A 26,015-nucleotide genomic window follows, 5' to 3' on the forward strand; every position below is an offset into this window, starting at 1 on the left:
GCAAACCCTTCTTCTTTTAAGCATCTGGAAACTGAAGCCTAAACTATGCTAAAAGGCTGTGATCACCAATCTTTCTTTCCTCTACTGCAGGTAGAATTAAATACTTTAAAGGAAATCGATCAAATGTTAACTTATTATCATTGGCTATAAATTACACCCATGATAACAAAATAAAATAAAAAATACCTGATACTCTACCCAGCTGGAAAAATTTAATGATATATAGTATGCGTACAATTATCAAATACAAATTAAGATCTTACCTAAGGCAACGTGTGTTTAGAGGCTGAGTGCTCTTTAAGCCACTCAACAAGTACTCAATGTCATCAGTGAACTCTTGATTTTCACCAAATTCCACCACATCATTGAAGTGCTTCACATGTTGAACAACAGTATATAACTGCCAAGAGAAAAAAAAGTCCACCTTTTTTTGTAACTATGAACTAGGATATTTAAATCCATGGGCTTTCTCCATTTCATTTAAAAGTATATAAAATAGTTCAGTAGATGGCAACAAAAAGAAATATTTTTAAAACATTGGTAGTCGTAGAAAAAGATAACGTTAGTTCCTGGTCCAAAACTGTGAATATCAGAGTACTGTATTTGGTCAAGACATTAAAAGGCTAAATGTTACATAAAAAGTCTACCCATGTGCAGTAACATTGTATATAGCTGCTTACTTCTTTGTCTTCTTTTCTGCATTTCAGTGCAGTAACTATATCTTGGTAGGGCTGTGTAGGTATTGTCACAGTTTTTATCACTTTGGGTGGTGGTGCAGGAGCCTTAAAAACACCATCATCTTTTTGATTTGGTTCCTTTGAAGACAGCCTCACCTATTAAAAAGGTATTAAATTAGTTGCTCTAAATAGGTATATAAAAATAGTAACATCTTATCTATCTGGAAAATTTAGCTCCAGAAAAAGTAAATAAAGCCAAAAAAGGGGGAGACCTCTGAAAGGTCACAGGGGATATTTCAAATTTCATCACTACCAGGTAGGACTTACATGTCTTACTCACAAAAGAACCACTTAGGAATTTGTTCTAGTCTTTTTTAAACTTGTGTTTCACACAATTTATTATCTGTCTCCAGGAACATTGGAAAGAATAAAGAATCACAGTTACACATATAAATAGCATTGACAAGGAGCAAGGAATGAGGCAAAAGAGTTCAAAAAGCACAGGAATCCAAAGTAATTCAAGAAGGAAATAAACAGCCACACCAGAAGTTTGACAAACACTCAAACATAGTACACAACCACTAATGTGCACAGTGAAGATTTTGTGCTATCAAACAGAGCTTAAAATATCAGTTTAAGAAAACAGGGAATAGTAAAATATATTTTAGACAGACCTCTATCCCCCAATTATGTTGTTGTTGTTATAGAGAACTTACTCCCAACCTGACAGCTCCAGATGACTGACACTTTAGCATCAAGACACACATACTGTGTATGACCCTACCAGTCCTTCTGAAGAAAATAATTTGATGAGCAACTCTCTCAAATGTGTTTAGAATTGAAACATAGTACTAGAATGCAGGAAGAGGTTCTCCTCTGAAAAGTAAATTAACCATTCAAAGCCACTTTTACATCTACGCAGGATGTTACAGAAGCATCAAATAAAGGAATTACTTTCTCTTAAATGTTAAATACTCTAGATTCCATAAAATGTGGCTCAGGAGTAAAAAGAAATCCAAATATTTTAAGGCTTTCATTTATAAGCTGGTAACACTAGAATTTCTGCTATCTTGTCCATTCTCACTATTCCAGTAAACTAAACTAAAGCCATTAATTTTAAGGGAGGTCCAAAATAAATGGTTAGTTAGAAACTTCACAGACTTCTAAATTATTAATTTTTAAGATAGTTTTGCTTAACTAATTTATAACTTATTACACAAACATGAAATTCCTTACCATGACACTCTGAGCTTTAACTACTGGCGGCCCAGGTAGTTCTTCTGAGTCTGGATGGTTCCAATGTCTGGCATTATATACGGCTTTTGTAGGAGACTAGAGAAATGAAGAAAAGATCAACTGTTTCCATCTTACTTTGCATCCTTATAAAGGTACCTCCTCTAATAAACTAAAATCATAAAGATAACTGAAATGTACAAACATATGTTCTAGACAGCAGGTGACGATGTCTGGCATGCACCTCCACCATGCTCCCAGGCCTCTGGCAGATTCAGAGTCACTGAGATTATGAGCCACAACATCACTGTTCAGTACTCTGTGCCACTATTACCAACCAAGAGAAGATGGCACTTGAAATTAAACCTACTGGCCAGGCTTGTACTAACTTAGTAATTAATATATTTAATTCAACATGTTCTTTGGCAAAACTTTGTTTCTCATACTTATTACGACCCACAATCTTCCAACAATGGGACTGGGGCAGCTTATGACAGGTATTACTTTTCCACATTTGTTTAACCAAAACCATTAGGATCAGATGTGTGTGTGCCATCATTCAAAATTTTTCCAGTTTTATAAAGGCAAATATGGTATATATACTACACATTACAAAACATAGTGGGGTCTAAATAGTATCATGTAGTATAACACATGATTTCTAGAACAAAATGTGTAACTATTCACACTAAGTGGGATAAAGATGTAAACTGTTTCATATCATTTCAGATTATTTTGCTGCCAAATCAATTTATTATAAACTTTTAAGAGACTGACTAAATAAAGACTGACAACATAGAAAAGTAAACATCTCATCAACATCCATTACAGAAGTGATGTTAAATTAATATTCTAAAGGTCAAACAAATGGTTTGATCTGATTAGAGATTTTCTTCCTGTTTTTAAAGACTGGAATCTTCATATTTTCTGAGTTATATTACATATAAGTAACATGTATTACTGTGCCTGTTTGAATGTATTATGTCCCCCAAAATGCCATTATCTTTGATGCAGTCTTGTGTGAGCAGAAAACATACTGGTGTTGATTGAGTTGCAGACTTTTGATTGGATGTTTCCACGGAGATGTGATCACTGAACTGTGGGCAAGATCTTTCATTGGATAATTTCCATGGAGGTGTTGCCCCGCCCGTTCAGGGTGGATCTGAATTAAATTAGTGGAGCACTATATAAGCTCAGACGGAAGAAGCAAGGTTTTGCTACAGCCAAGAGGGACACTTTGAAGAATGCACAGAAGAGGAGAGAGTTGCTGCAGACGAGAGACAGTTTGAAGACGGCCACTGAAAGCAGACTTTCGCTCTGGAGAAGTTAAGAGAGGACAAAAGCCCCAAGAGCAACTGAGAGTGACATTTTTGAGGAAATGCAGCCTAGAGAGGAATGTCCTGGGAGAAAGCCATTTTGAACCCAGAACTTTGGAACAGATCCAGCCATGTGTCTTCCCAGCTAACAGAGGTTTTCTGGACACCACTGGCCATCCTCCAGTGAAGGTACCCGACTGCTGATGTGTTACCTTGGATACTTGATGGCCTTAAGACTGTAACTGTGCAACCAAATAAACCCCCTTTATAAAAGCCGATCCATTTCTGGTGTTTTGCATTCCGGCAGCATTAGCAAACTAGAACAATTACTTATATTACATATGCTCTTAAATATATAAGAGTGCAAGTAGAAAAACTTATTTTAAGACTGGCCAAAATTTTATGAAAAAATTTAACCATCTTCCCTTACTAGTTACAGGGAAGCAACATAGTTGGCATTAAGCATCATACCAACAGTTAGCTTTTCATACAATTATTATGTGTAAAACAACCAAGTTGTGACCTCAAGGTAATGGTATAAGTGCCACAAAAAGAAATGGTTTACTAAAAGACGAAGTTCAAATTGACCCACAGAGTAAACACATTAGAAAATCTTAATGCTAAAAGGAATCCTACCGTGAAGCTTCCATTAAGCAGAATTTGTACTGTGTATACAAGTCCATTGTTCTTACATAACAGATTTGCATAAAATGATGATGCATTAGCAATCTAAAACAATTCAGGCTGCACTCATGATCAAACCGCCGCTTATTCAGATCAGGCCTCTTGAGGCACAACCACAGAGTGGACTCAATATACATTTTAAAACCCTGCTCTCTGTTTCTCTCAAACATCAGCTCTTTATAACCTCTATCTTTGCTAATTATTAGATCCCTGATTTGAGCAACCTCTAGAACCCAAAGCACAGTCAAAAACCCAAAAAGATACTAGTATTTTGGCAAGAACCGCTGCCCCAAAGCTCAAGCACTATACTTGTTTTCAAATAGCACTAACTTCAGGTAATGAACAAATCTTTTAGATATCAGGTAGCTCATGACTCTAAATTTAAATATTCCTCCTTCTCCTTGTGAGTGGTTATATACATAACAGTTAAGAAAGTAGACTGGGAGCCATACAGTCTGGATTACAATTCAGGTTGCCACTCAACCTCAATTTTCTCATCTGTAAAATCAGAAAAAACCCTTTCCTACTGCTAAGGGTTGCTGGAAGGATTAAATGAATAAATGTATAACACAAGAAGACTGACTGAAACAACAGGTGCTCTATAAGTATTAACTGATATTACTAATGATTGTTATGTGACGATGTGTCACACTGAGTCCAGCATCTTCATAAAATTGGAATATACGGCCTACCCACTGAACAGAGGGACTATGACAAATGGGGCAGCTGACATGAAAACAATGTTACCAAGTATTATTACCAAATGCAAACCGGAGCCACATTGTTCTTTTCCTCTCATAAGCCCTTGAAGCAAAACAAAATAAATGAATAAGTTAAAAGGTCACAATCAAGGAATTCTTCGTTGACTTCAAGAATGCCATTTAGTAACACAATTATTTAAAATTTTTTCATGTTTTACCATTTCAATGTTAATTGGTAAAATGAAAAACATTTTCTGACAAGAGAAAAAATAGAGAAAAATAACTATACAGGACTCTTAATGTTATTAATTATTAAATACTAAATAATAAAAATGCTCATGCACTAAAATTAAGTGAAATATTCACTTAGAGACAAAACCAATAAAACTAGTGGTTATAGTCCAAAATGTCATATATTAATTACTAAACCCATTTTACTGAATATAGGAAAGAATTTTTTTTAATGCATCATGGACTGTGACCACACACACACACACACACACACACACACACACACACACACACACACGGGGCAGGGAGGCCAGGAGGGGTAAGGGAGGTGGTGGAAGAGAAAGGACACTGACTGACACTGAGCCCCTTAAATCACCCCAAAATGGTACAAGGATTCCACATGCACCTAAGTGAATTGTATGTGGAAACCACACAACACTACTATGACACATACTAGTTTCACTAAGTGAAAGTGAATGTGTACAGTACTACAAAATACCATGTAGCAATCACTGTTATATGGAAAATGAAAATCACTCACTCTTACGGTTTAGCAACCTAGCTCAACTTTTAACTAGGTCATTCTGCTTGTCCCACTGGAGTTGTCTTTAATCTTAATTTTATTCTGGTTTAAAAAGCAGAAAGACCATTATTAACCAGTTAACTTTTCTCTGTGTTAAGGAATTTGCAAATTCTGCTTACTCTGTAATCTAATCAGAAGAATATTTAGAACAAAATAGGCAGAAAGCACTTACAAAGAATACTCTAACAAGTCAAAAGATTTGGACCCACTTTAGCATATCTCAGTTCTACAAATCTTAAACATAACTATTCTTTTCTATTCAATTTTCCAGAGGCATGACAAACAAGAAAAACCTCAAATGTGACACTCCGTTATAGCTAAGGGAAAGTGATGTCAGTGACAGAATCTATGGGGCACTTAGCCATGACAGATATCCATGAGAGATAATCCAGTTTCTGTGGGCACAATGGCCAACCACTGATATTCTTTCTGGATAAAAACTGGTTGTTACAATCCTAAAACCAAGACTGTGGTTAACAGACTGGCTTGCTGAATTACAATTATAAACCAGATGAGAGAAGAGTTCCTTCCTGAAATGTTGAGAAGAAATGACAATATCATACTACCCTGCATCATTGAGCTGGCTCCTAAAAGGCGAAAAAAAAAATTAATAACTTGTTTTTTAAGCCATACAATTTTTTAAAAAAACAGGATCAAATTTATTTCAGACTTTTAAAGAAGACTATGTACTGAACAAGTTCAAGAATAGTAAGCTGATTAAAATTCATGCAGCCTTACCCACACAAGGATATTATGAAAAGAGAATCACATTCTCACCAGTAATTCAATCAGCATGCTCTACAACTAAATGATTTCTCAAAAAGCAGAGTGTTGCAATTCACAACTGTGTGTGTGCCTGCGTATGGTGCTTTAGTGTCAATCCAAAACGGGAAAAAAAAATCTGGATTTGGTTTTTAAAAATTTTTAATAAAGATGGGTGCTATGAGTTATGAGGAAGAAAGTTTTAAAAAGATTAGGATAGCTTTTAGCTCTTTACAACTTTCTTTTAAGCATAATCACATAATCTCAAATTGTCCTAAACTATTTTAAAAATACTTGAAATATAATTTGTTAAATATTTAGAGTTTTAAATTATTTAAGAGAAAACTACAGATATCCCTAAACTAAAAACTAACAATGTCAGTATTAATAAGAACTAGTCCTTTTGATGATGTAATATAGAGCACTGTGTATAGAATCTAACCCACAGCTAAATGGGAGACAAGTTAGAAAATCTTTCTTCTCTGCCTATTTCAATTAAGTGCTAGAGATACAGATAAATGGGAGACAAGTTAGAAAATCTTTCTTCTCTGCCTATTTCAATTAAGTGCTAGAGATACCTATACTTTTTAAAGATACAGTTGCTGTTTTTAATGAAGCAACTGCCAACTCCTACCTACATGAAGAACAATGCATACCACTACTTAGTTGTGTCTGTGAGTGTAATTGGTATCCACAGTTCTATAAAAACAGATAATTGTCACATCTGATATAAAAGCAGAATTTGGGCACAAACTCTAAGCCATCCTGCTAATAAAGCACAAAATGCAATCCTTGGCACACGGTGAGAACTAAAACAACCTAGCCTATCATTCAACAATTACACATAAATAACAGATACAGAATTGAGCCAAGCTGAAAATATCAGCAAAAATAAGCTACAGTTTTTGCAACTAAAAATGTCATCAAATAAATATATAGGGATCAGTTGTATTAGACACATAATTATCAAAATTAGAAATAAGAAAACTGAAGCTGTAAATATCTTCAGACACCTATGACTGGAGAATACCCAACCTTCCCTTCATTTTCCTGTAAGAATTTTTAGCTGGACACATGCTTGCCCTGATTTCCAAATATCTCTTTCTAAATTAGTGTGCATATATGTTCTAGTCAATGATGTATGGCCAGAAGTGAGGTATACCTTCTAGGATCTGGACTTCCTCTATAGATGGTAAAACAACCATAACCCTAACCCTAACACAGGAAGCCTGGGTCTCTGACACTGCAGCATCTTGAAAACAGTCCAGAGATAAATAGGACTGGTAAATCAGAGATAAAACAAGCTATCTATTAAAAACCAATTTGGATTTCTTTCACAGCAGCTGATCCAAATCTTAACTAATACACCACCTCTGGACAATCTTTAGCTAGGATTAGAACCAAACAAAGATAAGGAAGTGCTGAGTATACAAAATTCTGCCAAGACTGGACTTGTGTATATGCAAACTATGCACATATAACACTAAAAGGAAATAATTTAAAGCATATCAGCAACAAACATATAAGAGAACGGAAAAAGAAATGAAGAGAAATCATAAAGTTATATCCTCTGAGGAAGCGCTCTATAAATTGAGACAAAATGATTTCCAGAAGGTATTACTAAATAAAAAAAGCAAAGTGCAAAAGAGTACACACAGATGCTACCATTTATGTAAGAAAGGAAAATAATAAATCATCTGCTTATTTTTATTAAAAGAATAAGGATAAAGCAGGAAACAAGTTTGTGACCTACAAGGAGTGGCTGAGTAGGTGACAGGGTGATATGGATCTGGGACGAAGCAGTATTTCACTGAATCTTCTTTTTGGTATCATTTCGACTTCTGAAAGTATGCTAATTTTCTACATATTCGAAAATAAATTCAATCAAATAGAAATGAAGGGGAAAATATCCTAAAACTGCAAGCAAACCAAAATAAATAAACCCACTAGTATTCCAAACGAATGGCAACCACACTGAAAGGAAGACAAAGACAAGGTCAGGCAGACAGAACTAATCCAAGCACAGCATTTGACATCATATACTTCATAACTTCATTGTTAGGTAGGATAGAGTGGGGCAAGTGAAGTATTACATACAAATTCTGAACACTTTTAGGTTTATTTTTTCCAGTGGTGTGGGCAAAGCAATTCTGTAACTATTTTAGATGTATTACAGATTTAAGTAAATGTGTTGACATTACCGGGAGCCAGAGTTTCACTGCAGAAAAGACAGAAGGCAAGAAAGAACCTTGTGGGCCTGGACTAGAATTGGAGATAACAGTGTGAGCTTGTGATTTCTAAAACAGATATGTGTACATGTGAGAAACTAAATGCATATGTGAATGCCTATTTGTAGGTATGTGAATGTGCATCCACACACGTGTTTCCTTTCTCTGTCCCATAAAGGAACCAACAGGCCATGAGCACAGCTACTGCCCAAGATCTTTAGTCTCTAGTACCATTCATTCCCCAACAAAGGGAACTAGGGGTCCTGAGAAATGGTCAACTCCAGGGCTGGGGCTGAGCAGGTACGAAATAACCTTGGAACACTGTGTTATGCCAGAAAACAAGGAAGTGCTCAGAATGATGAAGGCATGTCATAGGGACAAAATAGCCACAAAGAGGCTCCCACTAGCCAAATCTGGGACAAAGTTTGCAAAATAATTAAGTACAATAATGAATTATTGACCACTGGGGGCAGGAGGGCACAAGAATTCATGAATCAATACAGATAAAAGGAAAATATGTAAATGAATAACTGGGGAGAAGAGATGGTTCATGCTTATAGCATTTATTTCCAAATAAAAAGTTTAAATGCTCTCTCTCAGAAAATCAGGAAAATACAAAAAGTATATATAATTAATCATTCTACCACTTAATACTTTAATGTATTTCCATGAAGCAAAAGTAAAAGAAATTAAGAAATCAAAGAGTAATAAAAAGATAAATTTAACCTTAATATAAGCAATCCTTCAAAGTGGGAAGGGATAAAGATATCTTTCACTTATATTATGAAACTAAATATTATTAATTAAATAACCATCAATTCTCAGTGTTTAATAGCAATACTTCCTTGTTTGAGGCAACATAAGCCATACCTGGTCCTTCCTAAAAAAAGGAAAGGGGCTGCTGACAACCTTCTCTGCTTGGCTCCTAAGATATTCAAAGTTATATTTCTCATTATGCCCCTAACAACTGTATTAGGGAAAAAAGACTTGAATTTCGCCTTTATCTCATTCTATTCCTCATTTTTATTTTAACACAATTTCCTCATATATTTTCAACCTTATTCTACCAAATTTATTTCTGTATACATTCTCAAATATTTTTGTATGGAACAGTATACAAAATATAACTAAACACTAAGTATAAATAGATGGTATTATATTTCAATTTAATGTTGTGGCATTCCAAATCAAGGCAAAAGTAAGGCTAGACGGGAAGAGAACATACCAAAAGGAAAGGAAAGATAGATGGCTCTTTAGTTCTGTAGATAATCATTACATCCTTAAGTCCCCATGAAGAAAATATATTTTCTTGACTACAAGAGCGTAGAACACAGTGATTATCATAACAAGACATTTAAAAATTATTCAGCACTTCCATTTCTGGCCAGATATAGTAACAGGGACCAGATTTTACCCTCACACCCAAAACTAAAGAACCATAAAGAACCAAACAAAATCCATGAAACTGTTTTCAGACACTGGACATCAGGCAGCACAGGACAGTGATCCCTGAGAGAAGGAAACAAAAGAGCTAAGCTCTACAACTGCCAGAGGCCAAGGAGGTCAAGTCCAAGCAGAGTCCAGCAGTAGTCTCTTTTAGCTGAGATGGAGCTGGGAGGCCAGGGAGGCCGAGGTGGCTAGAGCTCCTAGGGCACAGTGCCTGAAGAGAGAGCCCCATACAGAACTCTGGAGACCCAGAGAGGGCCCCCTCAATATGTGGCTGCGTACTAACCAGCAAATGTGTGAGACTAACTACCTAGGGTCAGGGAAGGACCTCCTGAATGAGGCAGAGGAAACAATCCCCAGACCTCACACAGGGCTGAAAGGAGTTCATGTTTCCATAAGCCAGAGCAGAAAACTTCATAATTCAAGGGGAATAAGGCAAACATTCAGAAGAGGGGAAAATGTGCCCTAGAACAAAGACTGCTCTTCCACATAAAGTTTATAAGCCTGGAAAGGATCAACTATTTCCAAATAAATACATCTCAGAAAAAGCTGAGATACTTCAAGATTCCCATAAATGGGACTATAAAGGTAAAAAAAATGACGACACCATTTTCAAAAAACATGCATTATATATACATCTTGCATTAATTTGTCATCATTAGCATGAAGTCATCAGAGTACCAAGAAAAGAAGTCTAGCAAAGACTTTTCTGATTTTCTCATTTCAAACCACGGCTTTCTGGGAATAGGTTATAGTGAAACATTTTAAGATTTTAAACTCTGAAGGAACCTGGACTAAAGAAAAAGATTAACAATACTTTTATTCCTTATTAAAATCCCCCCAGAATGAAATATTAAAGAAAACACCTCACAAGAATTAGAGCACATAAAATAATTTACATTTCCCTAAGTCTTTAAGTAATACAGATCAATGAGGGAAAACCTTCTACCTCACAAGACAGAAATAAGGCCTGTTCAGGACATTCATCTTACACCTTTTTGCATCGGCAGTACCTTGCACTGTGAAGGGAATGTCATATGTGATAAATAAAAACAATGAAGAAGAAAAGTCAACCCAAATTGACCCCCTGCATCTAAGCCTCAGCCCGAACCTTTTCGGCTTCAACAACCCTCAGAATCACCAACCGATGAGCTGTGAAGGGGCAGCAGTGGTTTTTCACCATCTTTATTATACTGCTGCCAGTACCCCTCATCACTAGACCACTTGGCCAGATGCTCTCTTTTTCCAGGCTTTAGAGCCATTTATGTCACGGGGTCTAGTCTTTGGGAATAGAGTGGATCTCACACAACCATCTTGATGACTGGATCCCGGGATGGTAAGTGAATTTTCAGACACAGAACAGAGTAATAACAGGTAAAAAACCATCTGACAGAAAACTAAATTGCCTCATGAGAGTGAGTTCTAACTGCTAGAGCAGGATACTGAGGAAGGAACATCTGTTCTTGGGTAGGATGTGGGACTACTTGTTCTTTACAGTCTCTTCAATTTCAAGATCCATTTTACATTGACAACCTATAAAACTCATTTTATTGAGCAAAAAAAATGAGTTTATAAAACTATAAAACCACATCCATTTTAAAACTGCTGTTTTAGGCAATCATAACTTTCCAATACAATTAAAATTGAAACCATGACTTATACTGATAATGAAATTTTAATTTGACTGTCCAGAAGCCCACCATCCAATGTCATATTGAGTGACAGAAGGGAAGAAAAAATAAAGTCCAAAATGTTCCTTAGAGAGTCAGACAAAAGATAGTGCCAGATGGGCCAAGCACTAAACCACAGGGAAATGATGAAAGTCAAAGTATAAATATTTGAGATCTGAAGCTGAGCTTGATATTATGGTTAGTTTCATCAACGACCTAGTGGCCAGTCTGAACTGGGAAAACAACAGGGCCAGTATCCCAGGTAAAACTCAACTCTCCCGGCACCAAAGGTTGGTCAGGTTGAATAAAGGAGACAATGCCTTGCAAGTAGGGCAAAGGGGCAGCAGCTGAAAGGAGAGCTATAGAGCAAACGATAAGCAGGACAGGTAGGAAAAATTATCTAAGTATATCAGCACATATATATAGCAACTGCAAATAATGGGATGCAGATAAACTACAGCCAGCAATCAGAATTAGGGTGGCATCTTAAAAAACAAAAGCAGTACCTTAAATCCAGATATTTTCTGACCCAATCCCTTAAATCCTATCTTCTTCATTTTTACCCTTAGCAAATGACAACTTTCTGAATAACTATTTCAACACATTTTTACCAGATTTTTTCTTCACCCTCTTCAACTTCTTTCTGCTGCACATGTTCCCCCAGCCGGCCTTCAGCCCTGGTACAAACCACCCTTCTCTATATCCCTGGTCGGGTACTAGAGAAAATTGTCACAGATGGCATGCTTAAAGCTGATGCTTTCTAACATGGGGAAGGAGGGAGGGAGAAGGGAGAAGTGTGGTCAGGAAATTAGTTACAAACAGGAGCAGTGAGCAAATAAGTAAAAATGTTGAGGATAATGGGAACCAGATTTCTCACAGTTGTCAAAGGGAAGTAAAATTGGAAAGTGGGAAGGCTGGAGTAAACGTGTGGTGTTGGACAGGAAATGGAGTTATCCATGTGAACTCATGGTTCTGAATACACATAGGGACATCAAAAAACAGGGTGTGAGTGTGACAGAGAAAGAGAAAGAGAGCATTGAGTGCGTACACATACATATATTTACATGTTAACTAGCTCTGTCTACTCAAAGAAATGCTAGAGTACACATGAATATATTTGAAAGGGTTAGTATCTACATACTATTTCCCAGCTCTGTTTGCTCAGAGGGCCTAGAAGCAATGGAATCCCAGAAGTAATGATCATACCTAAAGTAACCAGATCTTTATTTCTAAATACTATTCTTCACTATAAAAACAACAACAACAACAAAAAAAAAAAAAAAAAAAAAAAAAAAAAACCACAACCAGGGCTCCTTGGAGAAATGGCTGACTCTAGGGCAGGGACAGTATATTATGAGTCTGGAATATCCTACTGTGTCAGAAAGTAAGGAAATGCTCAAAATGTAGTGGGGACATGTCAAGGAGCCTGCTTGAAGGAACATCCATCTCCTGGCCAAATCTAAGAAAATCTAGATATCAAAATAAATGATAGTAATATCATTCAAATAACAAAAATAAATGACTGGAAAAAAAAAAAAAAAACGAGAATCCATATTCATACTGATATAAACAAATATATACACACATTCTTATATATGTGAAGGAGAGGAAACGTTCTACCCACAGAAGAAGACCAACTAATAGCTGTACAAGAATTGATACAATCACAAACCATAGTCAGCAATCATTATAATAAAAATTGGTTCAGGCAACACTCACCAATCACCAATGGATGAGGAAAGTATATTCACATAGTTACAAATGATCTCCCCACCAAATGTCATTAATTGGCTTTATGGCTGAAGAACCTGGCAGACATTATCTTTACCAAGTGATCCAAGTTAGCATCAGCAGTAACAGGGGTACAAATAAATACTGTGCACCATCTAACATGATGTAGTGAGAACACAGTTATCACTTCTGTGGTCTTCCTACCAAAAATGTGTAACCTAAATCTAATCATGAGGAAGCAGCATCAGAAAAGCACAAACTGAGGGATGGCTACACAAATTAACTGGCCTGAATATTCAAAATATCAAAGCCATGGAAAGACCAGGAAAAACAGGGATATTGTTGCAGACTGAAGGAGAGAAGAGACTTAAGACAACTCAAATGCAACGTGATTCTGAACTGCATCACGGGCATTTTGTGTGGGAGATGTGGGAGAGGGGGAGTTATCTGTTTTGCTATAAAGGACACTGTTGGGACAACTAATGAAATTTGAATGGGCTCTGTGGATTAGAATGTATTATTATTTCAATGTTAACTTCCTGATTGTGACAAGCAGACTGGCTACATAGGAGGTTGCCCTTGTTTTTAGAAAATACAAATTTTAGGGATAATGAGCAACAAGTCTACAACTTACTCTCAAGTGAAGTGTGTGTGTATACGTGTGAATACACAGCTATACATACACATCAATGGAGGGGATGGGATTCCCTTCCCCAAGAGTCATTTGGCAATGTCTGGAGATATTGTGGTTATTGCAACTGAGGGTGGGGGTGTGTGGGAGGGAAAGGGTTGTGCTACTGGCATGTAGTGGGTAGAAGCCAGGAATGTTGCTAAACAACCTGCAATGTACACAGCCACTCCCACAATAAAGAATTATTTAGTTCAAACTGTCTACAGCAGTGAGGTTGAGAAATCATGACAGGGAGGGAGGGAAATTCTTCTGCCACATTAAGCCATGGACCACCAGTGCCTTCTATGCCACTTGGAAACAGGTCATTAGTAACCTTTAAATATAATCAGATTAGAGAACTAATCCCAGAAAACCCAGATGTGCATTTCAGAGAATTTATCCTTAAGATTCAGTTCCTCTGGAACCACTCTTGGTACCAAACTGGACAAAAAATATTCCTAAAGGAAATCTAAATCTATGTACCAATAATAAAATAATAAACTCCCCAAACCAATGGGACACTTCGACTGCCCAGAGCTAGGACAACAACTGAGAGCATTCCCTATACCCATCTAATTACCTCTCCTCCCTCTCTTTTTTCCTCTGGGGATCTGGGGATAACCTAAGTAAAAACTCCTTGGAAAATAAAACTTTCTGTATATTTTCACGGAAAGCATAAATTCTAGTTCCTCATACCTAAAACTAGTCAGTCATTTCCACTACATTAGTTTATACATGTATTTAAATATATGCTTAAAATGTTGATACCATTTGTTTCCTCTATTCCTTTATGCTCATCAAAACTCAACAGGCAGGGAGGAGCTAAGATGGCAGCACAGAGAGGAGTGGAAGACTGTTAGCCCCTCCCCGGAACAATCCATAAATGACCAAAAAACTAGTAAATAACCTGAAATAACTGTGGGGAGACAAATATGACTGTCCACTCATCATACACCAACCTCAATTGGGAGGAATGCCCAAGATGGCAGCATAAAATGTGTAAGTAAAACTGCGGACCCAAGCTGAGAGCTAAGAGCCGAGAGCCGAGAGCCCCTCCCTCATGGAAGCCTCGCGTGCTAGAGAGCAGCACTCTCTCAGCCCAGCTCCAACTGCGGTTTTAATGTTAACTGTTCAATACAGACAGCGAATCCTCAACAAGCAGACAGAGGCTTTTGGTGACACCTGACCTTGGAAGAGTCAGGGGACATATCTGTCTCAGGATGGGGAGCCCAGAGGATCAGGTGCTCTCTCTGGCTGACGGGTGAACCTGGGAGCTTTTCTGTCCCTTTCTCTCTCTGTGGAGAAAACCTCAGCCATTTTCAGCCTGCCCCGCTTAGCAGTAAAGACAACCTCAGCCATTTTAAAATCAAAACACTTTTATCAGCAGAGTCAGAGAAACAAAGAACTTATTGATATACAGATGACCTCTCTGGAAGGGGCACAGCTTCCCAAGAGGAAAGGGAGGGGCCCAGCTCTACTGCCTGCCTTTCCAGAACCAGACCCCAAAGCCTGGGGGAGGAGAGCCACAGGCCACACCCTCTTAAACCACCTGGTGACAGGCTGACAGGTGCACCTGCTGGGAAGAAAAGCACAGGTGCATCAATCCTCTAAGAAAAACTATCAGGGAAACCAGATACTGAATATTTCCTCCTTCTGTGACCTGAGCCTGTCTCATCTAGGAAAACCTCACTGGGGTGGCCTAGGAGGTCAGATGCCTAGACAACAGAAAACTACAACACTAAGAAAAACGAAGCTATGGCCCAAAGGAACAAACGTACACTTCAACTGAGATACAGGAATTTAAACAACTAATGCTAAATCAATTCAAAAAGTTTATAGAGACTATTTCGCAAAAGAGATAGAGGCTGTAAAGAAAACACTGGGCATACATAAAGCAGAAATCGAAAGTTAAAAAAAAGAACTAGTAGAATCTATGGAAATGAAAGGCACAACACAAGAGATGAAAGACACAATGGAAACATACAACAGCAGATCTCAAGAGGCAGAAGAAAACACTCAAAAACTGGAGAACAAAACACCTGAAAGCCTACATGCAAAGGAGCAAATGGAGGAAAGAATGAAAAAATATGAGCAACGTCTCAGGGAACTTAAGGATGAAACAAAGTACAAGAATGTACGTATCACTGATGTCCCAGAAGGAGAAGAGAAGGGAAAAGGGGCACGGGCAATAATAGGGGAAATAATCAATGAAAATTTCCCATCTCTCATGAAAGACATAAAATTACAGATCCAAGAAGCACAGCATACTCCAAACAATAGATCTGAATAGGCCTATGCCAAGACACTTAATCAGATTATCAAATCTCAAAGACAAAGACAGAATCCTGAAAGCAACAAGAGAAAAGCGATCCATCACATACAAAGGTAGCTTTAATAAGACGGTGTGGATCTCTCAGCAGAAACCATGGAGGCAAGAAGGAAGCGGTGTGATATATTTAAGATACTGAAAGAGAAAAACTGCCAACCAAGAATCCTATATCCAGCGAAGCTGTCCTTCAAAAATGAGGGAGAGCTCAAAATATTTTCCGACAAACAGACAATGAGAGACTTTGTGAACAAGACACCTGCCCTACAGGAAATACTAAAGAGAGCACTACAGAGTGATAGGAAAAGACTGGAGTGCGTGGTTTGGAACACAATTTTGGGAGATGGTAGCACAGCAATGTAAGTACACTGAACAAAGATAACTATGAATATGGTTGAGAGAGGAAGGTTGGGAGCATGTGATACACCAAAAGAAAGGAGGAAAGATAAAGAATGGGACTGTGTAACTTGGTGAAATCTAGAGTGCTCAACAATTGTGATAAAATGTACAAATATGTTCTTTTACGAGGGAGAACAAGCAAATGTCAACCTTGTAAGGTGTTAAAAATGGGGAGGCATTGAGGGAGGGATGCAATCAACGTAAACTAGAGACTGTAACTAACAGAATCATTGTATTATGCTTCCTTTAATGTAACAAAAGTGACATACCAAGGTAAATGCAGATAAAAGGGGGGGATGGGGAGGCATGTTAAGACACTTGATATTGGTGGTGTTGTCTGACTCTTTACTTCGATTTAAGGTTACTTTTCCCTTTTGCTACTTCCTAGCTGTCTTTTTTTCCCTTTCTTTCGCCTCTCTACCTTCTTTGACTCCTTCCTGCCTTGTGGAAGACATGTAGATGTCCTTATATAGATAGCGGTGAAGGTGGTGAACACACAAATATGCGACCATACAGAGAACCATCAATTGTCTACTTAGGATGGAATGTATGGTGTGTGAACAAAACCATATTAAAAAAAAAAAAAATGGGTTGATGACAAAACCTCAAGGGCAATATACTGAGTGAAATAAGCGAGACACATAAGGACAAATATTGCAGGGTCTCACTGATAAGAACTAATTATAATATGTAAACTCATAGACATGAAATATAAGGTACCAAAATATAGGATGAGGCTTAAGAATGGGGAGCGGTTGCTTAGTATGAGCAGAATGTTCAACTAGGATGAACTTAAATGTTTGGAAATGAACAGAGGTGTCGGTAGCAAGATGTGAGAATAACTAACAGTGCCCAATGGTGCGTGAATGAGGTGGAAAGGGGAAGCTCAGAGTCATATATGTCACCAGAAGGAAAGCTGGAGGTCAAAAGATGGGAATGTATAAAACTAAATCCTATGGTGGGCAATGTCCATGATTAACTGTACAAATATTAGAAATCTCTTCCATGAACCAGAACAAATGTATGACAATACAACTAGAAGTTAATAATAGAGGGGGTATATAGGGAAGAAATATATACCTATTGCAAACTATATACTACAGTTAGTAGTATTTCAACATTCTTTCATAAATAGTAACAAATGTACTACACCAACACTACAAGTCAACAACTGAGGGGGTTTGGTTAGGGATATGGGAGGATTCGAATTTCCTTTTCTTTTTTTCATCTTTCACTTTATTTCTTGTCTGGAGTAATGAAAACGTTCTAAAAATTGAACAAAAATTAAGTGCGGTGATGGATGCACAGCTGTATGAGGATACCAGGGGCAACTGACTGTACACTTTGCATCTCTGGATAATTGTATGGTATCTGAACAACCCCAATAAAAATTAAAAAACAAAAAATAAAAAACTTCAGGCAAAATTTCGCATATTTCTACTTCCCAATAATCTCCTTTCTATGGACGTGCCAGCTACCAAACAACTCTTAATCTTTTTACATTTTAGTATCCTGAAGGGAAATGCAGGGCCTATTTCATGTAAGAGCTAGGAATCAAAAGCATTAAAATTGTATAACACATTTAAGAGTTTCATTTTTGAAGCTTACCAAACATCCAAATACTAGTAGTATTGAAGTGAAGAATTTCTGACACAACCTCACTTAAAATAAAAAGGATTTTGACAAATTAAATATTTGAAACAATATAAGGTAAAGAGGAAATTAACAGATTTACTGATCTATTAGCCTCTTCAGGTAGTAAAATATTAAGACTATTATTTTAAGACAGGACTTTACCTAGCACATCTTTCGAAAGAGTTCAATCACAAAACTCTTCTGGTTTTATCAATTAGGGAAAATTTCCTTAATTTTCCTTTCTTAATGCTAACAGTACCATCCTGTTACATCCATCATCAGTAAATAGGTCTGCTGCCTACAAGTCCGCCATGACCTAATTTACTGTAGGCCAGATTCCTTCACAATCAGGTCAAGTATACAGTGTTTTGCTGCCTTCTAAGCTATGTTAATAGCTGCAAAAAAAAAAAAAAAAAAAAAAAAAAGACTTCAATGTTAACTTTAAAATTGAGTTTAAAAACTGAACACAAATATATACAAATGAACTCAAATGAGTACTGAATAGATAACCAATGCATCATTACTTCAAGAAACTTTTGAACACAATTATTATGACTGCTTATTCTTAGTGATATATAATCTAAGGAGTAAAAGAACTGGAAAGAAATCTTAAACTTCACTCAGTATGTTTATTGTTCATAGTAAATACTGGTATTATAATTTTAAAATCACTTAATGAATACAGTAGGATAAAGCAAATAAACAAATACACTATTAGGAACATCGAGATTTTCAGTGAAAAAAATGCAAATAAAAGATAAAAGCTGAGTACAAAATTTTGTAATAGTGGGTAAGGGGCTCTGGGTAGCCAAAATCATCTTGAAAAAGAACAAAATTGGAAGACTCAGACTTCCTGATTTTAAAACTTTTCACAAAGCTACAGTAATAAAAACAGCAGGGTACTAGCACAAGGACAAATATACAAACCAAGGGAATCAAACTGACTGTTCAGAAATAAACACATCTTGGAAAAGGATGCCAAATCCATTAATTGGGAAAGAACAGTCTCTTCAACAAATAGTGCTGTGAAAACTGCATATCCATATGCAATGAACAAAGATGGACCCCTACCTCACATCAAATAAAAAAATTAACTCAAAATGGGTTGAAGACCTAAATTTAAGAACCAAAACTATAAATCTCTTAGAAGACATAGGGAAGCATCTTCAGGACCCTGGATTAGGCAATGATTTCTTAGACTTTACAACAAAAGCACAAGCAACAAAAGAAAAAACAGATAAATGGGACTTTGGTCAAAATTTAAAACTTCTGTGTATCAAAGGACTTCATCCTGAAAGTAAAAGGACAAGCAACAGAATGGGAGAATATATTTGGAAACCACATACCTGACAAGGGTTTAATATCCAGAATATATAAAGAAATTCTTCAACTTAACAAAAAGACAAACAACCCAATTACAAAATGGCCAAAGGGCTAGAACAGACATCTTTCCGAAGAAGAGATCCAAATGGCCAGAAAGCACATGAAAAGATGCTCAACGTTACCCATCAGGTTAATGAGATACCATTTCTTACCCACTGGAATGACTACTATTTAAAAAAAAAAATGGAAAACAAGTGTTGGAGTGGATGTGGAGAAAGAGGAATACAAGTTCATCATTAGTGGGAAGGTAAAATGATACAGAAACTTGTGGAAAACAGTTTGGGGATTCCTCAGAAAGTTAAGTATAGAATTACCATATGACCTGGCAATCCCACTTCTGGGTATATACACAAAAGAACTGAAAGCAGGGACTGGAACAGATATTTGTACATTGATGCTCACAGCAGCATTACTCACAAGCACCAAAATGTCCAGCAACAGTTGAATGGACAAACAGAATGTGGTATATGTAGGTGTATATACATACATACATACCTACACACACACACACACACACACACACACACAAAATGAACTATTCAGCCTCAAAAAGAAATGAAGTTCTGACACATGCAACAACATGGATGAACCCTGAAGACATGTTGAGTGAAATAAACCAGACACAAAAGAGCAAATATTACATGATCTCACTGATATGAAAAAAATTAGAATAAGCAAATTCATGGTCAAAAACTAGAATGCAGGTTACCAGGGCTGGGGTGGAGCTAGGGAATTGAAGTTAAAAATGCTTAATTCGTACAGAGTTTCTGTTAGGGTGACAGAAAAGTTTTGGTAATGGATGATGGCGATGGCAGCATTGTGAATGTAATTAACACTACTGGATTATATATTTGAATGCAGTTAAAAGGGGAAATTTTAGGTTTTATATGTTAGTAAAATAAAAATTAAAACAAAAACAATGAACTCTTAAGTTAAACCATGGGCTGTACAATATAGAAATGTGTTTTCATTGATTGTAACAAATACATGGTGTTAACAGAGTGGTATATGGGAATCCTATATTTTATACGTGATTGTTCCATAAACCCAAAACTCCTCTAATTAAAAACAAACAAACAAAATACCTTAGGCTAGGTTAAAGAAACTTTACAGAAAAAAAAAAAGAAGAACAAACCATGGAAGTATACAACATAAACAGTGAACCCTAATGTAAAATACGGACTATAGTTTATAGCAAAATTATAATAATATTCTTTCATCATCTGTAACAAAAATACCACAATAATTCAAAGTGTTAATGGGGGAGCATATGAGAACTCCGTACCTTCTGTAAGATTTTTCTGTAAAACTACAACTTCTCTAATAAAATATATATTTAAAAATATATTCTGAAATGATAAATTTGAAATCAAACTAACAATATGAAATGATGGTTTACTTTTCAACATATTTCCTAAGCTCTGTCCAGTGAAAGGGCCTAGAAGTAGGAATACACTAGAGAAGCAATGAACATACCCAGCACTCAGATCTTGGTTTCTAAGTACTAATTTACACAAAAAAGAAACAAGGGTCCTTGGAAAAATGGATGATTCCACATCAGAAACAGGGCAAGTACAAAAAGCAAAGGGAAGCGCTCAAAGACGATGCAGTTGTATCAAAAGAACACAAGAACAGCCTGAAATGGTTCACACTGGCCCCATCTAAGACAGCCTAAACATTAAATAATTTTTTAAGAAGACCAAAATATTGTAATACATTCAATAAGTAAAAATTTTTGAGTTTTCAAGGATATTCAAAAGAGGAGGAAGGTTGCGGAAAGAAAACTCCTCTTTACAGAATTCCACCTATTAACTGTGGAAGAAATAGCATAATTAGAAAACTCACCATTCTACAGCTCTCAGTTTAATAAATGGTGCAGGCAAACAACGGATGCTGAAGACTTCAAACAACAATGGGAAGCAGGATGATAACATGGCGCCAGAGATGCACCTCAGAACTTACTTACTAATTAAATTATAAAGAGAAAACTGTATCTTTATTTTGGAAAGAACTGGCCATCACAACCTTAACTAGGTGGTCAAACAACATTAACAGTGGAATAACCAGATGTTATATAGCTCCTGAAGTGAAACAATATGTAGTATGCAGTTACACCTTTGAAGTATTCCTGTCCCCAAAATATTTAACCAGAACCTCATCAAGCATCAGGACAAACTTCTAGTGTCCAAGGGACTAGACTATTTTTATATAGTGAAGTAACAAATGACACCATGAGGAAAAAAACAGGTAAATTCTAATTGTGGCATATTCTACAATACAAATAACGTGGAGTCCTTTAAAACAAACAAACAAACAAACAAAAAAACTGGAAATCAGATTATATCAAGGTATCACTCTTATTTTCTTAAGTAATACAATCATATAACCAATTAGGTATGATATTGTAATTTTTCGTAAAAAAAACAAAACAACAAAAAAAAAAAAACACAAAAAACATGCTATCTAAAACATACTTCCAAATAAGACAGCATAAATAAACACATACAGACAGACAAAGAGCGAACAAGAAAGACTGTGCAATTATAGCAAAGTATTAACCAATGAATTAATCTAGGTAGAGGGATATGGGTCTTCACTGCATTCATTTCAACCTTTTCATAAATTGGAAGGTGAGAGAATAAAGGAAAGGAGAGGTAAATCAGCAGTTCTCAATTTTGGTCAGAGGACTCCTCAGGATCTACAAGGTTCTTTCAGGATGCCTACAAAGTCAAAACGATTTCCATAATAATAATAAGAGGTTATTTGCCTTTGCCACTGTGTTGACATTAGCACAGATGGTGCTAAAACAATGGTGGATAAAACAGTTGATCTCTTAGCACAAATCAAGGTAGGGACCCCAAACTGTGCTAGTAGAAGTATTCTTCACTGCCACACACTTGTAATGAAAACTTGTATCTACCACCCTGAACCTGACAGCTTCCCAAGACTTTCCTGAGAGTTTGGTGGTGATATTAATGTGATTTTTTGATACTGTATAATGAAATGTGTCACCATCTGAAAGTTTTACACAACTCAGTGAGCTAATATTTTCCAAATGACCGAATGTACGACCTTATAAAACAAGCATAGGTAAAACAGCCATTCAAAATAGAAGACACACCAATAGATTTTAATATAACAGTATGAATGCTTCATTGGTATGGTTTTAAAATTCCAAGTTGCAACAAATTTTTAAGAAACACCCACTTGCTACGTTTTCGTATAGTATCAAAGAAGAAAATCCACAATTCCCTGAAAAGGATAGTTAGAATACAATTACATATGTGTGAGGCTAGATTTTCTTCACATACTTCAACCAAAACAACCTAATAAAACATATTGAATGCAGAAGCAGGTATGAGATTCCAGCTACGTTTTAGGCCAGACATTAAAGAGATTTTTTTAAAATGTAAAAGAATGCTACTCTTCTCATTCAATTTTTGTTTTAGAAAAGAATTGTTCATAAAAATGTTAACGTGAAATGAGTTTATTATTTGAAGGGAATTATTAAGATCTTTACAATGTGTTTTAATTTCTAATCTGTTAAATACTGATAGATATATCCCATGTAAACAAAAGCCATATGGGATCTTCAACAAATTTTTAAGAGTGGAAAGCAATCTTGAGATGGAACACTTTGAGAACTGCTGCTCTGGAAATCATTATACGACATACATACTTTTATATATAAACCAGAAGTCTATACACCACACTATCCTGTTCCAGAGCAGTTTAGCTCTGTCACTCTGTCAGCATCAAGCAAGTTTTCTCTTGGGGGAAGGGGAGAGAGTATCCCATGGTGCAAAAGCAAAAACAAGGCCATAAGAAGAATGGATGCACTCATTCTTTAGTACTGTGAAAGTGGTTCAACCTACAAGAACAAATGATGGTGCCTACCTCTAACTGCAATTTTCAGAAACAAATCTAACACTGTAACAAGCTATTTAAGTAAAGGAATTAATTTTTTACAGAAAGGTAAACTCAAGCAAATTAGTCTAAATTATCTGCTGGACCACACTGAAATCACTTAAACATATATCGTTTCAAAGACATGTTATTGCCATGTCTGGTAGAAACTTTCAAATAAAAACATTAGCAAAAGCTAAGCTCCCCAATAATAAATATAAAAAAATTACTGATAGTGCTTCACTTACCCGTTTGGGACCACTGAAAATCTTTCTGGTATTTTCCTTTGACTTATCTCCTTGTTTATTCATGGGCTTCTTCACACTTTCAGGCACACCAGACAAGTCCTCTGTAAAATCCAAGTTTTCTGAAATCCAAGTAATCAAAACTAGCTAACTTTCTAATATTTCAAATTATTTATGAGACAGCCTATGAAGATTTTTTTTAGAATATTGTGGAGAGAAAAGAATAAGAGAATAAAAGCACCATGTGGCTGATGAAATATTCCCAAAGACATTAAATCTCATCCTCCCATTCACTCCCTAATTGACCCTCTAAGCGGAAATCATACACCTGGTTGCTGTGTATGTGTTCTAGCTTTATTTTTAGTAAATGGCAAAACCAAGTCTTTTCCAAAATAATTTCTGTTCTTCACAGCTCATATAACTGCTAGATACCTATGGACACTGGCACTGGTACAGTCTAGTCTGAACAGACACTCACTCTGATAGAAAACATTAGATGATAGCACTTTAACATTTTTCTAGAATTTAAGTCCAACAAATTGTTAGCCTTCAAAGAATGCCTGCTTATATCTAAAAAGAAGGCCAGTAACAGAACACATTTAAAAGACAAAAAAATAAGATAGCTTTCCTTGACAAAAAGTTGTAAAACTGCCTAGTACAATGTAATTCAGTAATTTGTGGGTCTTCACGCAAAAGTAACCAAAGGATTAGATTACACCCCAAATGGTAAGAAAGGTTTATTTTTTTCTAATCTAAAGAAAAATGAAAAATAGGAAGACATTTCTCTATCCCAACCCTTATAAAATGCTTGCTATTGCACACATTATATGCAGACTCAAATTCCAACTTCGGGTAGATCAACCTAATAGTCTCTAATTTTTAAATGTTAACTTGGTATCAGCATCAAGTTTCTGAAAGGGAGACTACTGATTTCACATTTTAAAATCTAAAAAGAAACATTACCCAAAAATGTATACTTCATCCACAGATTTTCAATTGCAGGTTAACTGCTATCAAGGTAAGCCTAAAAGCTACTATGTAGTAAACTGTAGCAGGACAGGAGCTCAGGTATTTATTCGTTGCTTCCTGACAAAGCAATCGTGAAGCTGTCTGCCAAGACAGATCTCAAGGGACTAGCAACGCTGCTGCAAACTTCAGCTCTCCAAAAGGGATTTAAGAACTGGATGAACTCTGACAACACTCAATTTATCTGTGTTGGGGGAGGGGGGCTGTGAGGCTTAGGGGATACTCGTGCTTAAGTCTCTATGTTTGAAAATAAGATTTATTCCAATCTAGGAAAACTATTTTAGACCAATTAAAGCAAAATGGCAGGTATACTCTAATGTAACTTGACAATCTATATTTAATATAATTGTAATTCATCATGATGACATTTCTTCCATAACCCTAACAAGACAGAAAGCTCTGTTTAACAAAGTAAATTGATACAGATAAACTAGAGTTGGTTAAGAAACCCTGTACCCTAGAGGCTTTCACATATTCTTGTTCACTCAACAGTCAATCCAATTCACAAAGCCCTTGCCAGATAATGACTTAATTATAGCAGAGCTAACCTATTTCTTTTGTTTGTCTCTCACAGTGGAGACTATGCACTCTTTGAGGACTTCTAATCATTACTGATCCTAGAACCTTAAAAGAGAAATTAAATTTCCACTGTTGCGAGTGAATAAATACTTAACTAGCCCTTATCACTTCTATTAAATCAATTTAAGAGAGTTTGAGAATGTTTTTAAAAACGGGTTTTAATTAATTTAAATTTTCTACTATTGCCCTCATTTACAACCACCTACTACCAAAATAGTTCTAAATGTCTCACACCTAATACTTAATGTCTCCACTTCATTTAGATTTTCAAGGCTGAAACAAGATGTGTGGTATGCCTGTCCCCATACTCACACTTGTTAAAATTCTTATGTGCTAATGATAGGATCAAAACACAAATATGAAAAGACTCCTCAATCTACAAATTGGCTCCATTCAACCTGGGACCCGATCATTAACATTTAAAATGCTGTTATCTTTGGTTAAGCTAATTTGTGGCGCTACACTGCTACTTCTATTAAAATGTAATATAACATGTTAAAATTGAGCTTCTAGGAAGAAACTAGGTAGCTGCTGATTGAAGCCTAAAAAACACATTTACTTACTATAGTTACACATACACACAC

At 36.2% G+C, this 26,015-nt stretch overlaps 1 protein-coding gene across 3 annotated transcripts in view; it reads right to left on the reverse strand.

Annotated features, from left to right (window-relative positions):
• Window positions 1-26,015, reverse strand: part of WAPL (WAPL cohesin release factor) — an 85,641-nt gene that overhangs the window by 36,600 nt on the left and 23,026 nt on the right. The window contains exons 4-7 of one of the 3 annotated variants that reach the window (XM_037804218.1): window positions 23,830-23,930; window positions 1,914-2,009; window positions 681-833; window positions 264-400 (exon numbers count right to left, since the gene is read on the reverse strand). In XM_037804218.1, the coding sequence (XP_037660146.1) occupies window positions 264-400; window positions 681-833; window positions 1,914-2,009; window positions 23,830-23,930 (487 nt within the window). Of the gene's footprint in view, window positions 1-263; window positions 401-680; window positions 834-1,913; window positions 2,010-23,829; window positions 23,949-26,015 lie in introns of all 3 variants that reach the window. The other 2 variants (XM_037804217.1, XM_037804219.1) reach the window with 2 other exon arrangements.

This window comes from Choloepus didactylus, chromosome 15 (genome assembly GCF_015220235.1).
Source record: "Choloepus didactylus isolate mChoDid1 chromosome 15, mChoDid1.pri, whole genome shotgun sequence".
Classification (NCBI taxonomy): Eukaryota; Metazoa; Chordata; class Mammalia; order Pilosa; family Megalonychidae; genus Choloepus; species Choloepus didactylus.